Source organism: Triturus cristatus, chromosome 10, assembly GCF_964204655.1.
Source record: "Triturus cristatus chromosome 10, aTriCri1.1, whole genome shotgun sequence".
In the NCBI taxonomy this organism is placed as follows: Eukaryota; Metazoa; Chordata; class Amphibia; order Caudata; family Salamandridae; genus Triturus; species Triturus cristatus.
Window position 1 is genome coordinate 1,241,033,478 of NC_140593.1, and position 17,852 is coordinate 1,241,051,329.

Below are 17,852 nucleotides of genomic sequence, written 5' to 3' on the forward strand. Positions count from 1 at the left end.
CTTCCAACACAGTGGTTCTGTGGAAACTTGTGCCAGGCCAGTGTAGACAGACTCAAGGCCCCTTGTACAAAGTACCTATCATAGCATAGATACATCCAGGAGATATATTAGCCACCCGAGGAGAAAGATCTCAGAGGTCTCCCACAACAGACCTGCCTAAGGAACAACATCACCTGCTGTGCGGGGGCACAGTGCTGCTCAAACAGCTGCAGACCATTCATACTTCAAGAAGTGTCTCAGAGCTCCCCTCACATTGGAACTACCACATGGGTACAATGCTCATACCGCACAGAATCACAGGACCCCCCCAACACAACTGGGAGAAAAACAGCCCCAGGAGCAGCAGTGCACACAGACCATGAGTCTCGCAGACAGGACCTGGGCGCCGGCTATGGGGTACAGTGACAGGGACACAGCACAGAAGGAAGGGGCTCGATGAACCATATCTCCAACCTTGCATGAGGCGCGTCGCTCCAGAACTTGTCCAATGAGATCGTCCTCCATGTCACAGGACAAGGCCCGGCGGATCTCAGGACCCAGGTCCTGCAGGGTCTTCAAACCAGCCTGCAGCACAGAAGGAAGGGAAAAGAACCAAAGAAAGGCACAGCTAGTGAGAAGGAGAGAACTGAATGGGAGGAAGAGATGCACAGAGGAGAGAGAAAGTGAGAGAGAGGAGGCCAACGAGAGAGAGGGCTAAAACCAGAACAAAAGAGAGATAACAAGAAGGACTGAGATACCCACCGATGTCTGTGCAAGCCTCTCACCTGCAGAGTGGTGGAGTTGCTGGGCAGCATTTCTGATCCCAGAAGCCCCTTCTCCTTCCGTCGACGGAACTTCCGGAAGTAATCCTGGATCAGGAAAGTGGCATAGAACTTCCCTACAGTCACCTCCTCTTCTGTGGGCATGAATGATATGATAGGGGAGAGAGTGTGAGCAGCGCTCACTGAGAATCATTACAGCACCCATAGGGGCGTCACCTGGCAGTGGGTAGAGCAACAGAACCTGGGGAGATACTGAGGGAAACCAGGGAAACCCCAGTGGATGCAGCAGAAAAACATAATAATAAATCAATGCATGCACATGCCATGGAGTGAGGTAACACAGCACCGGGAAAACTCATGGCACAGGAAGGTATTCTACTGATTTCTGGTTCTCTGTCTGTTGCTTATCACACCTTGGACGTTAGAATGTCATTCTTAGCATTGTTTCTATAACTCCCTTTATCTGGACATCACGTTGTTTCATAAGAGCATCTGAATTGTGCTACAAGTGACCGTGTAACCCGAGAGCCTCCCTCAAGATGATGGTTGTGAGACAGCAAGACTGGGACACTCTGGGAAGATCCCGTCCACTTCTGTGATCTACCTGCGCCCAGGAGTGAGAGGAGCTCGGATAAAAAGCAAGAAGTCTCTCCTCCTTGTTGCCCTAGTAGTACCAGTGATTGAGTGATGAGGAAGCATACGTGCAGGCTGGCTGGAACTCAATGTTTATACCCACAACCCAACACACATCTACAGGGTTTCGAGAGGAGAGTCCGCTGGACAACAGATTGCAGGCTGTGAGGTCCAGAGAAAAATTGGACCACCTGAAGCGGAACAACCGTTTGGTGCAAACATTGGCCGTGTTCCCTGTAGGACATAATTTATCCTACACTCAGAAAGCCCGAGTCACAAAGGTAAACGTAGATGTTTGGTCTCCGCATGCTCCGCAAGATCTACAGGTGGATCCCGACAGATAGAAGAGCAGTCACCCAGGCCCTCGTCAGAAGCAGACTCGACTACGGAAACGCCCTCTACGCGGGAATCCCGACCAAGCTCATCAAACGACTGCAATGCATCCAAAACGCCTCGGCACGACTGATCCTCGACGTACCACGCCATGGCCACATCACCCCCCACCTGAGAAACCTGCACTGGCTCCCTGTCAACAAGAGGATATCCTTCAAGCTCCTCATCCACGCACACAAGGCACTCCACAAGACCGGCCCAGCCTACCTCAACAGACGACTTTCCTTCTACATCCCCGACTGCCAGCTCCGCTCCGTCGACCTCACACTCGCCACAGTCCCGCGCATCTGAAGAACAACCACCGGCAGGAGATCCTTCATCCACCTTGCCGCCAAGACCTGGAACACCCTCCCACTGAGTTTACGACAGACCCAAAACCTGCTGACCTTCAGGAGGCTACTCAAGACCTGGCTGTTCGATCAGTAGCGCCCCCCACCCCTCCAGCACCTTGAGACCCTCACGGGTATGTAGTGCGCTCTACAAATGTTTGATTGATTGATTGATTGATTGGTTGGTCTTAACTTAGCCCAAACATCTAAGTTTACGACTTGGGAATTCACAAAGGGCACTTACGAGTGCTATCTTTATGTCCGCACTCAGGATGGATCTCTGCCCCGAGTATGGACATCAAGACACTACATGTAAATGCCCTATGTGAATTCCCAAAGTCGTAAATTTAGACTTTTGTTCGTATATTTAAAATCAGGGGTTAATGATAGGGAAATACCTAAACTTTAATGAGTATGGTGTCCCTAGTATCGGGTCGACATGTTTCGAACTATCCCTAAAAGCTCTTCAGGACCACACGAGGACCAGCCTGTGCGTACCACTCCTAAGCAATCCTATGAATAGGAAATGATGGGGTGCACACCTAATGTGTGTACACCTTAATACATATGGTTAAACCCATTCCTTCATGCTATGGTCTAGACGGATACTCTCATCTAGAAGCCCTACCGTTCCTTCATGATGTTGTCCAGAAGGACACAAGCAACACTTGAGAGAGGGATCAGGCCGTTAAGGATCGAGCAGGGTAGCTGTGTACTTTCAGTGAGAGATGATTTCGCACAAAATCTCATGGTTGTATTACAGATGGACCTTGGGCTTGAGGCTCATATGGTATTACGGAGCACTCAGAGACTGAGCTTCAGGAGGAGGATCACCTCATCCATGATATAGGGGGTAAGGGTTTAGGGACATACCTTCTGGTGGGGGTATCACCTCAAAGACATAGGGGGTAAGGGTTCAGGGACATACCTTCTGGGGGGGATCACCTCAAAGATATAGGGGGTAAGGGTTCAGGGACATACCTTCTGGTGGGGGGATCACCTCAAAGACATAGGGGGTAAGGGTTCAGGGACATACCTTCTGGGGGGGATCACCTCAAAGATATAGGGGGTAAGGGTTCAGGGACATACCTTCTGGTGGGGGGATCACCTCAAAGACATAGGGGGTAAGGGTTCAGGGATATACCTTCTGGGGGGGATCACCTCAAAGATATAGGGGGTAAGGGTTCAGGGACATACCTTCTGGTGGGGGGATCACCTCAAAGACATAGGGGGTAAGGGTTCAGGGACATACCTTCTGGGGGGGGGATCACCTCAAAGATATAGGGGTAAAGGTTCAGGGACATACCTTCTGGGGGGATCACCTCAAAGATATAGGGGGTAAGGGTTCAGGGACATACCTTCTGGTGGGGGGATCACCTCAAAGACATAGGGGGTAAGGGTTCAGGGACATACCTTCTGGGGGGGATCACCTCAAAGATATAGGTGGTAAGGGTTCAGGGACATACCTTCTGGGGGGGGGGATCACCTCAAAGATATAGGGGGTAAGGGTTCAGGGACATACCTTCTGGGGGGGATCACCTCAAAGATATATGGGGTAAGGGTTCAGGGACATACCTTCTGGGGGGGGATCACCTCAAAGATATAGGGGGTAAGGGTTCAGGGACATACCTTCTGGGGGGGGATCACCTCAAAGATATAGGGGCAAGGGTTCAGGGACATACCTTCTGGGGGGGGATCACCTCAAAGATATAGGGGGTAAGGGTTCAGGGACATACTTTCAGGTGGGGGGATGGCTTCATTCACGATATAGGGGTAAAGGTTCAGGGACATAACTTCAGGTGGGAGGAAAACCTCAAAGATATAGGGGGTAAGGGTTCAGGGACATACCTTCGGGCGGGGGGATCACCTCATCCAAGATCTTTTGTTTGGTTCGCTTCCAGATCTTCTTGATCACGGCTCGCAGTTCCTCATTTGCTGCCTCCAGGTTTCCTGTTGGGCCAGAAAGAAGGGACATCAGTAAGGAAGCGACCAGCCCTCCTGACAGAGCTGCGCCCATGTTTAAGCCACACCAGGGCCCTGGAAGAGTCAATCCAAAGAACCAGACAATACCATGCTGCAGTCTCTGCTATTTCAGAATTTAGCCCTCTATTGCTGTACCGGTGCCATGATACTGCAGACCTGGCACTCAGCGCCTACTGCTATTGTAGGGCAGAGGCACTACACAGCCCTTCCAATGCTCTTCAGCTGTGACCAGCAGTGTTCTGGACCCACACCAATCTACCACTGTGCCTTAAGCAGTTGCAGCTTTACCTTTTAAAATAAAATGGCATTTATTAAAACTTAGGAAATGTAGGACAGGTACCATGAGAAAAAAGACATAGAGCAAAGGGCCCTGACATTTTGCAGGGCTAAGAGGCCTCCTTAGGGCACTGTAGCAAAAACAGCACCTGGGTACGGGAAGTATGAGGCGATCACAGTGGTCTCCGTCATGCCAGGATCTCAGCGGTGTTCGCCACACAGGGGTCTCAGAGGTCATCATCACACAGGGGTCTCAGCAGTCTCTGTCACACCAGGGACTTAGCGGTCATCGTCACACAGGGGTCTCAGCAGTCTTTGTCATACTGGGGTCACAGCGGTCTTGGTCACGCCAGGGTCTCAGAGGTCCTTGTCACGCCAGAGTCTTAGAGGCCTTCGCCACACATGGGTCTCAGAGGTCACCATCACACAGCGGTCTCAGAGGTCATTGTCACACAGGGGACTCACAGGTCATTGTCACCCAGGGGTCTCAGCAGTCTTTGTCATACTGGGGTCACAGCGGTCTTGGTCATGCTAGGGTCTCAGAGGTCCTTGCCATGTCAGAGTCTTAGAGGCCTTCGCCACACATGGGTCTCAGAGGTCATCATTACACAGCGGTCTCAGAGGTCATTGTCACACAGGGGTCTCACAGGTCATTGTCACCCAGGGGTCTCAGCGGTCTCCTTTGCACCTGGGTTTCAGCGGTCTTGCCTCAGCAGTCTTGGTCGTACCAGGGTCACAGCATTCTTGGTCACGGCAAGGTCTCAGAGGACCTTGTCACACCAAGGTCTTAGAGGTCTTCGTCACACCGGGGTCTCTGGGGTCCTCACCACACTGAGGTCTATGCGATCTGTGTCACACCGAGGTCTCCGTTACCTTGCTGAGGACTTGCTAACAATCGATGGACCAATGGTGCATGCTACCATGCATCAAGTGACCGCTGTCCTTATTCACCGACCTAAGCTGGGACAACGAAGTGGGTCTGAACCAAGGCTGCCAAGAAACTGTCAAAAATGTCACTTAGCTCGAAAATGCTGAAACCCCTGGACGCGGTTGGCATGGAGTTGGAAGCAGGTCTAGACTAAGGAAGGCCCCACTGTGCAGTGCTTCTGTGAGTTAGGGTAGACTCTTAGCACGGCTTAATGCTGTGCATCTGGTAAGTTAGTGCAGACCCACAGCACAGCTTGAGGGAGCTTCTAACGAGTCAGGGGACGCTCGCAGCACACAGGGCACTTGACCGTCTCGTCCTCAGGTTCAAGCTCTCTCCACTGTAGCTGTTGTTCCTTCTCTGTACAGAGGTGGTGGGAGCCATGATCTAGCGCTGTGACATTAATCGTAATAACCTGGTGAACTATCAAGCTAGGACTGTGCCCTCTGTACGTGGTGAATCCGAGGGCAGCGCAGTGCTGTACAAGGTCAAAGACGAACACTAAGTCAGCGAGTGAAGAGAGAGGTAGCAGGTTATGGACGCTTAATGCGTTGTGATGTAGTGCATGCTTCTGGAACAAAAATGTTCATTCAATTTTCACAGAAAAAACAATTCCGGCCATATAACGTTTATACAATAAAATAATGGAATGGTTTCTTCCCAGCATCCTAGTTCTCTCTCAGGGGACTCTCCATTCAAATCACGAGCAGTGAATAATCCGGACAAACAAGCGGGGATCCCAGGGCAACTCTCTACGGTATATCTTCTGGAGTATAGATGTTCGCTTCTCTTCAGTAAGGCCTGGACAGGCCCTTCAAATAGTAATCCTTTGCAGCCCATGAGAAGGCTATGTTTGCCGATTGCTTCAGATTGCATTTGAGAAAGGGTAACAGATATAAATAATCTGGAAAATAAACTGGAATTGCATTATTTGAATATGTAAATCTCATTCACAAACCCTTTTTAAAAGGAAAAAGAAGAAGGAGAGGACAATGGAGCTCTATAGGCTGCAACTGTGTAGATATGAAAAGAGGCCCTGCGCCTTTAAGGACTCACAGCCACCAGTACCCCATCATGCCCAGCAGGTGGCAGTCGCCTCAGTTCTTTTTACCGAGACAGTGAAATTATTAGAAAGGGAAATGAAATGTACATTAATCATCTCTGTTTCTTCTACTGAGGAGGAGGGAGGGTTGCTTATGATTCCAATGGAGATTCCCCCGAGAGAGAACTAGGATTACAGGTAACAAACCTTCCCTTCTCTCTCAGGGGCTCTCCATCGATAACCATAAGCACTGAATAGAGTAGCAAGCCCATCCCGACCCACTGTGCGCGAAGAGAAAAAGGACGATCTTTTGAGAAACTTAGCAAAGAGATCACTCAGAGAAGCCCGACCTGCTTAAGCATCTGTTCTTGCATCTGACTCCAAACACTAGTGTTTGACAAAAGTGGGAACAGATCTCCACATAGCTGCTTTACATATTTCAGCTGTGGGTATGTTTATCATTAAAGCAGCTGTAGCTGCTGTCCCTGTAGTGGAATGAGCTTCAGGTTTACCCGATTGAACCATATTTGCTTTGTGGTAGCATAATTGTTTGGATGTGGCTAAACCTGAATGGACCGGGCCATAGTTTATGAACAATTGATCAGACTTGCTGATAGCTTTTTTTTTGTCCTTATGAAATTATAAGACTCACCTGACACCTCGAGTATAAAACGTTCTTTCAGCTGGAGTGGACGGGTACTGAAAGAAACTAGGCAAATAAATGGTCTGGTGACTGTGGAAATCCGAAACAACTTTTGGTAAGAATTTCGGATGAGTTCTTATTGCCGCTTTACTACTATGGAACCCGTGTATGGTTCTTGAGAACATAATGCCTGAATCTCACTAACACTATGTGCTGATGTAACGGCTGCGAGGAAAGCAGCCTTCCATGAAAGGTTTGCAAAGTGGCTTTATCGATGGGCACAAAAGGAGACTGCATTAGAAGTGAAAGAACCACGTTCAACTCACAGGGAGGGGAGGGATGACATATTGGAGGGAAAACATTTTCCATACCCTCTAAGAAGTCTTTAATATAAGGAATTTAAAAAAAACAGAGGTTTGTGAAGGACATTTTCTATAGGCAGTAATTGTCTCCAAATGAACTTTAATAGAAGAGAATTGTACGCCTGATTTGTCCAGGTAAAGCAAATGTGGAAGAAGAGCTTCTTCTTAGTACTTCATTGGATCAAAGTTCTTGTTAGAACCCCAGATACAGAATGTCGTCAATTTGAAAGAATAAGCTGAATGCGTCGATGGTCATTTAGCCTCCTTGAGAACATTCATGCATTCTTGTGGAAAGTTCACATGTTCATATTGTACGAGCTCTGGAGCCATGCTGCCAAACTCAAAGACGAGAGACTGGGATGAACCATCTGACCTCCGAACTTCATGAGAAGGCCCGGTCTGCACAGCAGCCTCATGGGTGGACACTCCAACACGTGAGGAAGGTCTGTGAACCACCACGGTAGGGGCCACTCTGCAGCTGTCAAAATCATTCTGGCCTTCGCGTAGGACAGTTTGATGATTACAGATGGGATCCGAGGGATCGAAGGGAATGCGTAGAGAAGTCTGCCAGATCATTCTTCAATGCCCCTGGTTGATAGCACCTTGGTAGCACGTCGAGGCAAAATGTGGGCATTTGTTTGTGTCTGCAGTTGTGAATAAATCAATGTAACGTGTCGGGAAGAACCCACTCATGGTTTTCCTGAAGAATTGTGCTGAGGGAGTCTGCTTGAAGATTTGGAGCCTCTGGAAGACGGGTTGCAGAGATGCTCAGGTCTCTGGCTATCGACCAATTATAAACTGTCTGAGCTCCATGAGACAAGGCCCTGCATCTTGTTCTCACTTGTTTGTTGAAATATTACATTGTTGTTGTGCTGTCTGAAAATGAAGAGATTTCTCTTGTAGGATAGAAGAAATGCCTTCAGCACAAAATTAACTTTTCGTAGCTCAAGGAGATTTTTGTGATAAGTCATTTTCTTCGGAGGGAATATGCTACTTACCAGTATGCATCTGTTCTTGGCATGTAGAGCTGCAGATCTACACACTATGCATAGATCGCCATCTGGTGTTGGGCCCGGATGTTTGCACTTGTTTTTGTCCTGGAAAGTCTTTGTAGTCACGAGATAGGTGACTCCTCCTTAGGATAATAGTGCGCATGGGCATCGGCTCCATCCTCAGATGGTTTTTCGCCAGCAGGGAAATGATGGAGCTTTGTAAGAAACAGAAAAGATGTCCATGTGTGCTGTATCTAAGTAAGATAATACTGGAACAGATAAAGGTAGCCGGGGAGGCGGGTGGGCATGTGTAGATCTGCAGCTCTACATGCCAATAACAGATGCATACTGGTAAGTAGCATATTCCGTTCGAGGCATATGAGCTGCAGATTACACACTATGCATAGATTGTATAGCAGTACCCCCCGTTAGCGGCGACCACCAGTATCTGCTGCAGTAGTTTGAAATAGTGTTTTGAGTACAGCCTGGCCCACACCTGCCTGTTGTTTTGCTTGCATATCTACAAAGTAGTGTTTTGTGAATGTGTGCGGTGTAGACCATGTAGCTGCTCTGCAGATGTCATCTAAGGGAAGGTTCCCTAAAAATGCCATGGAAGCCCCTATTTTTCGTGTAGAGTGGGCTTTAGGAGGAACAGATAAAGTACGTTTTGCTTTGTGGTACCACATTTGTATACATTTAACAATCCGCCGAGCTATCCCCGATTTTGATATGGGGTTGCCCTTGTGTGGTGGTGAGAAAGACATGAAAAGTTGTTTGGTCTTACGAAAGGGTTTTGTTCTCTCGATGTAATAAAGCAATGCTCTTTTAACATCTAAAGTATGAAGAGCTCTTTCTGCGAGGTGGGGCTTCCGGGCCAGAGGCGGAGCTTCCGGGCCAGAGGTGGAGATTTTGGCCATGGCTAAATCTCCGCCACTGGCCAGAATCCCCACCTCCGGGCCGGAAGCTCCGCCTCCGGGCCGGGAATTTCCGGCCCAAGTGCGGACGTAAAGTTAGTAGTCGTAAATCCATTCTGTGAATACCAAAAGTAGTAGGTGCATTCTGTGAATACCAAAAGTAGTAAATGCATTCTGTGAATACCAAAAGTAGTAAGTTTAGGATTTTGTCTTAAGTTAATTCTGTGAATCGGGCCCCCTGCACGTGGCGGGACTTCAGATATACTGTAAAGAAGTCTCCAGGATCCCTGCACGTGGCGGGACTTCAGATATACTGTAAAGAAGTCTCCAGGATCCCTGCACGTGGCGGGACTTCAGATATACTGAAAAGAAGTCTCCAGGATCCCTGCACGAGGCATGACTTCAGATATACTGTAAAGAAGTCTCCAGGATCCCTGCACGTGGCGGGACTTCAGATATACTGTAAAGAAGTCTCCAGGATCCCTGCACGTGGCGGGACTTCAGATATACTGTAAAGAAGTATCCAGGATCCCTGCACGAGGCGGGAGTTCAGATATACTGTAAAGAAGTCTCCAGGATCCCTGCACGTGGCAGGACTTCAGATATACTGTAAAGAAGTCTCCAGGATCCCTGCAGGTGGCGGGACTTCAGATATACTGTAAAGAAGTCTCCAGGATCCCTGCACGTGGCGGGACTTCAGATATACTGTAAAGAAGTCTCCAGGATCCCTGCACGTGGCGGGACTTCAGATATACTGTAAAGAAGTCTCCAGGATCCCTGCACGTGGCGGGACTTCAGATATACTGTAAAGAAGTCTCCAGGATCCCTGCACATGGCGGGACTTCAGATATACTGAAAAGAAGTCTCCAGGATCCCTGCACGAGGCGTGACTTCAGATATACTGTAAAGAAGTCTCCAGGATCCCTGCACGTGGCGGGACTTCAGATATAGAGTAAAGAAGTCTCCAGGATCCTTGCACGAGGCGGGACTTCAGATATACTGTAAAGAAGTCTCCAGGATCCCTGCACGTGGCGGGACTTCAGATATACTGTAAAGAAGTCTCCAGGATCCCTGCACGAGGCGGGACTTCAGATATACTGTAAGGAAGTCTCTAGGATCCCTGCACGTGGCAGGACTTCAGATATACTGTAAAGAAGTCTCCAGGATCCCTGCACGTGGCAGGACTTCAGATATACTGTAAAGAAGTCTCCAGGATCCCTGCACGTGGCGGGACTTCAGATATACTGTAAAGAAGTCTCCAGGATCCCTGGGCCCGATTCACAGAACTAACTTAAGACAAAATCCTAAACTTACTACCATTTTGGTATTCACAGAATGCACTTACTGCTTTTGGTATTCACAGAATGCACTTACTACTTTTGGTATTCACAGAATGGATTTACGACTACTAACTTTACGTCCCCACTCGGGCCGGAAATTCCGGCCCGGAGGCGGAGCTTCCGGCCCGGAGGTGGGGCTTCCGGGCCAGAGGCGGAGCTTCCGGGCCAGAGGTGGAGATTTTGGCCATGGCTAAATCTCCGCCACTGGCCAGAATCCCCACCTCCGGGCCGGAAGCTCCGCCTCCGGGCCGGGAATTTCCGGCCCAAGTGCGGACGTAAAGTTAGTAGTCGTAAATCCATTCTGTGAATACCAAAAGTAGTAGGTGCATTCTGTGAATACCAAAAGTAGTAAGTGCATTCTGTGAATACAAAAAGTAGTAAGTTTAGGATTTTGTCTTAAGTTAATTCTGTGAATCGGGCCCCCTGCACGTGGCGGGACTTCAGATATACTGTAAAGAAGTCTCCAGGATCCCTGCACGTGGCGGGACTGCAGATATACTGTAAAGAAGTCTCCAGGATCCCTGCACGTGGCGGGACTTCAGATATACTGAAAAGAAGTCTCCAGGATCCCTGCACGAGGCGTGACTTCAGATATACTGTAAAGAAGTCTCCAGGATCCCTGCACGTGGCGGGACTTCAGATATACTGTAAAGAAGTCTCCAGGATCCCTGCACGTGGCGGGACTTCAGATATACTGAAAAGAAGTCTCCAGGATCCCTGCACGAGGCATGACTTCAGATATACTGTAAAGAAGTCTCCAGGATCCCTGCACGTGGCGGGACTTCAGATATACTGTAAAGAAGTCTCCAGGATCCCTGCACGTGGCGGGACTTCAGATATACTGTAAAGAAGTATCCAGGATCCCTGCACGAGGCGGGACTTCAGATATACTGTAAAGAAGTCTCCAGGATCCCTGCACGTGGCAGGACTTCAGATATACTGTAAAGAAGTCTCCAGGATCCCTGCAGGTGGCGGGACTTCAGATATACTGTAAAGAAGTCTCCAGGATCCCTGCACGTGGCGGGACTTCAGATATACTGTAAAGAAGTCTCCAGGATCCCTGCACGTGGCGGGACTTCAGATATACTGTAAAGAAGTCTCCAGGATCCCTGCACGTGGCGGGACTTCAGATATACTGTAAAGAAGTCTCCAGGATCCCTGCACATGGCGGGACTTCAGATATACTGAAAAGAAGTCTCCAGGATCCCTGCACGAGGCGTGACTTCAGATATACTATAAAGAAGTCTCCAGGATCCCTGCACGTGGCGGGACTTCAGATATACTGTAAAGAAGTCTCCAGGATCCCTGCTTGTGGCGGGACTTCAGATATACTGTAAAGAAGTCTCCAGGATCCCTGCACGTGGCGGGACTTCAGATATAGAGTAAAGAAGTCTCCAGGATCCTTGCACAAAGCGGGACTTCAGATATACTGTAAAGAAGTCTCCAGGATCCCTGCACGTGGCGGGACTTCAGATATACTGTAAAGAAGTCTCCAGGACCCCTGCACGAGGCGGGACTTCAGATATACTGTAAGGAAGTCTCTAGGATCCCTGCACGTGGCAGGAATTCAGATATACTGTAAAGAAGTCTCCAGGATCCCTGCACGTGGCAGGACTTCAGATATACTGTAAAGAAGTCTCCAGCATCCCTGCACGTGGCGGGACTTCAGATGTACTGTAAAGAAGTCTCCAGGATCCCTGCACGTGGCGGGACTTCAGATATAGAGTAAAGAAGTCTCCAGGATCCTTGCACGAGGCGGGACTTCAGATATACTGTAAAGAAGTCTCCAGGATCCCTGCACGTGGCGGGACTTCAGATATACTGAAAAGAAGTCTTCAGGATCCCTGCACGAGGCGTGACTTCAGATATACTGTAAAGAAGTCTCCAGGATCCCTGCACGTGGCGGGACTTCAGATATACTGTAAAGAAGTCTCCAGGATCCCTGCACGTGGCGGGACTTCAGATATACTGAAAAGAAGTCTCCAGGATCCCTGCACGAGGCATGACTTCAGATATACTGTAAAGAAGTCTCCAGGATCCCTGCACGTGGCGGGACTTCAGATATACTGTAAAGAAGTATCCAGGATCCCTGCACGAGGCGGGACTTCAGATATACTGTAAAGAAGTCTCCAGGATCCCTGCACGTGGCAGGACTTCAGATATACTGTAAAGAAGTCTCCAGGATCCCTGCAGGTGGCGGGACTTCAGATATACTGTAAAGAAGTCTCCAGGATCCCTGCACGTGGCGGGACTTCAGATATACTGTAAAGAAGTCTCCAGGATCCCTGCACGTGGTGGGACTTCAGATATACTGTAAAGAAGTCTCCAGGATCCCTGCACGTGGCGGGACTTCAGATATACTGTAAAGAAGTCTCCAGGATCCCTGCACATGGCGGGACTTCAGATATACTGAAAAGAAGTCTCCAGGATCCCTGCACGAGGCGTGACTTCAGATATACTGTAAAGAAGTCTCCAGGATCCCTGCACGTGGCAGGACTTCAGGTATAGAGTAAAGAAGTCTCCAGGATCCTTGCACGAGGCGGGACTTCAGATATACTGTAAAGAAGTCTCCAGGATCCCTGCACGTGGCGGGACTTCAGATATACTGTAAAGAAGTCTCCAGGATCCCTGCACGAGGCGGGACTTCAGATATACTGTAAGGAAGTCTCTAGGATCCCTGCACGTGGCAGGACTTCAGATATACTGTAAAGAAGTCTCCAGGATCCCTGCACGTGGCAGGACTTCAGATATACTGTAAAGAAGTCTCCAGGATCCCTGCACGTGGCGGGACTTCAGATATACTGTAAAGAAGTCTCCAGGATGCCTGGGCCCGATTCACAGAACTAACTTAAGACAAAATCCTAAACTTACTACCATTTTGGTATTCACAGAATGCACTTACTGCTTTTGGTATTCACAGAATGCACTTACTACTTTTGGTATTCACAGAATGGATTTACGACTACTAACTTTACGTCCCCACTCGGGCCGGAAATTCCGGCCCGGAGGCGGAGCTTCCGGCCCGGAGGTGGGGCTTCCGGGCCAGAGGCGGAGCTTCCGGGCCAGAGGTGGAGATTTTGGCCATGGCTAAATCTCCGCCACTGGCCAGAATCCCCACCTCCGGGCCGGACGCTCCGCCTCCGGGCCGGGAATTTCCGGCCCAAGTGCGGACGTAAAGTTAGTAGTCGTAAATCCATTCTGTGAATACCAAAAGTAGTAGGTGCATTCTGTGAATACCAAAAGTAGTAAGTGCATTCTGTGAATACCAAAAGTAGTAAGTTTAGGATTTTGTCTTAAGTTAATTCTGTGAATCGGGCCCCCTGCACGTGGCGGGACTTCAGATATACTGTAAAGAAGTCTCCAGGATCCCTGCACGTGGCGGGACTTCAGATATACTGTAAAGAAGTCTCCAGGATCCCTGCACATGGCGGGACTTCAGATATACTGAAAAGAAGTCTCCAGGATCCCTGCACGAGGCGTGACTTCAGATATACTGTAAAGAAGTCTCCAGGATCCCTGCACGTGGCGGGACTTCAGATATACTGTAAAGAAGTCTCCAGGATCCCTGCACGTGGCAGGACTTCAGATATACTGAAAAGAAGTCTCCAGGATCCCTGCACGAGGCATGACTTCAGATATACTGTAAAGAAGTCTCCAGGATCCCTGCACGTGGCGGGACTTCAGATATACTGTAAAGAAGTCTCCAGGATCCCTGCACGTGGCGGGACTTCAGATATACTGTAAAGAAGTATCCAGGATCCCTGCACGAGGCGGGACTTCAGATATACTGTAAAGAAGTCTCCAGGATCCCTGCACGTGGTAGGACTTCAGATATACTGTAAAGAAGTCTCCAGGATCCCTGCAGGTGGCGGGACTTCAGATATACTGTAAAGAAGTCTCCAGGATCCCTGCACGTGGCGGGACTTCAGATATACTGTAAAGAAGTCTCCAGGATCCCTGCACGTGGCGGGACTTCAGATATACTGTAAAGAAGTCTCCAGGATCCCTGCACATGGCGGGACTTCAGATATACTGAAAAGAAGTCTCCAGGATCCCTGCACGAGGCGTGACTTCAGATATACTGTAAAGAAGTCTCCAGGATCCCTGCACGTGGCGGGACTTCAGATATACTGTAAAGAAGTCTCCAGGATCCCTGCTTGTGGCGGGACTTCAGATATACTGTAAAGAAGTCTCCAGGATCCCTGCACGTGGCGGGACTTCAGATATACTGTAAAGAAGTCTCCAGGATCCCTGCACGAGGCGGGACTTCAGATATACTGTAAGGAAGTCTCTAGGATCCCTACACGTGGCAGGAATTCAGATATACTGTAAAGAAGTCTCCAGGATCCCTGCACGTGGCAGGACTTCAGATATACTGTAAAGAAGTCTCCAGGATCCCTGCACGTGGCGGGACTTCAGATGTACTGTAAAGAAGTCTCCAGGATCCCTGCACGTGGCGGGACTTCAGATATAGAGTAAAGAAGTCTCCAGGATCCTTGCACGAGGCGGGACTTCAGATATACTGTAAAGAAGTCTCCAGGATCCCTGCACGTGGCGGGACTTCAGATATACTGTAAAGAAGTATCCAGGATCCCTGCACGAGGCGGGACTTCAGATATACTGTAAAGAAGTCTCCAGGATCCCTGCACGTGGCGGGACTTCAGATATAGAGTAAAGAAGTCTCCAGGATCCTTGCACGAGGCGGGACTTCAGATATACTGTAAAGAAGTCTCCAGGATCCCTGCACGTGGCGGGACTTCAGATATACTGTAAAGAAGTCTCCAGGATCCCTGCACGAGGCGGGACTGCAGATATACTGTAAGGAAGTCTCTAGGATCCCTGCACGTGGCAGGACTTCAGATATACTGTAAAGAAGTCTCCAGGATCCCTGCACGTGGCAGGACTTCAGATATACTGTAAAGAAGTCTCCAGGATCCCTGCACGTGGCGGGACTTCAGATATACTGTAAAGAAGTCTCCAGGATGCCTGGGCCCGATTCACAGAACTAACTTAAGACAAAATCCTAAACTTACTACCATTTTGGTATTCACAGAATGCACTTACTGCTTTTGGTATTCACAGAATGCACTTACTACTTTTGGTATTCACAGAATGGATTTACGACTACTAACTTTACGTCCCCACTCGGGCCGGAAATTCCGGCCCGGAGGCGGAGCTTCCGGCCCGGAGGTGGGGCTTCCGGGCCAGAGGCGGAGCTTCCGGGCCAGAGGTGGAGATTTTGGCCATGGCTAAATCTCCGCCACTGGCCAGAATCCCCACCTCCGGGCCGGAAGCTCCGCCTCCGGGCCGGGAATTTCCGGCCCAAGTGCGGACGTAAAGTTAGTAGTCGTAAATCCATTCTGTGAATACCAAAAGTAGTAGGTGCATTCTGTGAATACCAAAAGTAGTAAGTGCATTCTGTGAATACCAAAAGTAGTAAGTTTAGGATTTTGTCTTAAGTTAATTCTGTGAATCGGGCCCCCTGCACGTGGCGGGACTTCAGATATACTGTGAAGAAGTCTCCAGGATCCCTGCACGTGGCGGGACTTCAGATATACTGTAAAGAAGTCTCCAGGATCCCTGCACATGGCGGGACTTCAGATATACTGAAAAGAAGTCTCCAGGATCCCTGCACGAGGCGTGACTTCAGATATACTGTAAAGAAGTCTCCAGGATCCCTGCACGTGGCGGGACTTCAGATATACTGTAAAGAAGTCTCCAGGATCCCTGCACGTGGCGGGACTTCAGATATACTGAAAAGAAGTCTCCAGGATCCCTGCACGAGGCATGACTTCAGATATACTGTAAAGAAGTCTCCAGGATCCCTGCACGTGGCGGGACTTCAGATATACTGTAAAGAAGTCTCCAGGATCCCTGCACGTGGCGGGACTTCAGATATACTGTAAAGAAGTATCCAGGATCCCTGCACGAGGCGGGACTTCAGATATACTGTAAAGAAGTCTCCAGGATCCCTGCACGTGGCAGGACTTCAGATATACTGTAAAGAAGTCTCCAGGATCCCTGCAGGTGGCGGGACTTCAGATATACTGTAAAGAAGTCTCCAGGATCCCTGCACGTGGCGGGACTTCAGATATACTGTAAAGAAGTCTCCAGGATCCCTGCACGTGGCGGGACTTCAGATATACTGTAAAGAAGTCTCCAGGATCCCTGCACGTGGCGGGACTTCAGATATACTGTAAAGAAGTCTCCAGGATCCCTGCACATGGCAGAACTTCAGATATACTGAAAAGAAGTCTCCAGGATCCCTGCACGAGGCGTGACTTCAGATATACTGTAAAGAAGTCTCCAGGATCCCTGCACGTGGCGGGACTTCAGACATACTGTAAAGAAGTCTCCAGGATCCCTGCTTGTGGCGGGACTTCAGATATACTGTAAAGAAGTCTCCAGGATCCCTGCACGTGGCGGGACTTCAGATATAGAGTAAAGAAGTCTCCAGGATCCTTGCACGAGGCGGGACTTCAGATATACTGTAAAGAAGTCTCCAGGATCCCTGCACGTGGCGGGACTTCAGATATACTGTAAAGAAGTCTCCAGGATCCCTGCACGAGGCGGGACTTCAGATATACTGTAAGGAAGTCTCTAGGATCCCTGCACGTGGCAGGAATTCAGATATACTGTAAAGAAGTCTCCAGGATCCCTGCACGTGGCAGGACTTCAGATATACTGTAAAGAAGTCTCCAGGATCCCTGCACGTGGCGGGACTTCAGATGTACTGTAAAGAAGTCTCCAGGATCCCTGCACGTGGCGGGACTTCAGATATAGAGTAAAGAAGTCTCCAGGATCCTTGCACGAGGCGGGACTTCAGATATACTGTAAAGAAGTCTCCAGGATCCCTGCACGTGGCGGGACTTCAGATATACTGTAAAGAAGTATCCAGGATCCCTGCACGAGGCGGGACTTCAGATATACTGTAAAGAAGTCTCCAGGATCCCTGCACGTGGCGGGACTTCAGATATAGAGTAAAGAAGTCTCCAGGATCCTTGCACGAGGCGGGACTTCAGATATACTGTAAAGAAGTCTCCAGGATCCCTGCACGTGGCGGGACCTCAGATATACTGTAAAGAAGTCTCCAGGATCCCTGCACGAGGCGGGACTTCAGATATACTGTAAGGAAGTCTCTAGGATCCCTGCACGTGGCAGGACTTCAGATATACTGTAAAGAAGTCTCCAGGATCCCTGCACGTGGCAGGACTTCAGATATACTGTAAAGAAGTCTCCAGGATCCCTGCACGTGGCGG

The 17,852-nt window shown here is 49.3% G+C and overlaps 1 protein-coding gene across 5 annotated transcripts in view; it reads right to left on the reverse strand.

The window, feature by feature from the left end:
• The window catches only part of CACNA1F (calcium voltage-gated channel subunit alpha1 F), a 562,890-nt gene that overhangs the window by 92,574 nt on the left and 452,464 nt on the right, over positions 1–17,852 (reverse strand). For all 5 annotated transcript variants that reach the window (XM_085629889.1, XM_085629888.1, XM_085629886.1 and 2 more), the window contains 3 exons: positions 3,965–4,066; positions 765–895; positions 454–564 (listed from right to left, as the gene is read on the reverse strand). In XM_085629889.1, coding sequence (XP_085486015.1) covers positions 454–564; positions 765–895; positions 3,965–4,066 — 344 coding nt within the window. The remainder of the gene's footprint in view (positions 1–453; positions 565–764; positions 896–3,964; positions 4,067–17,852) is intronic.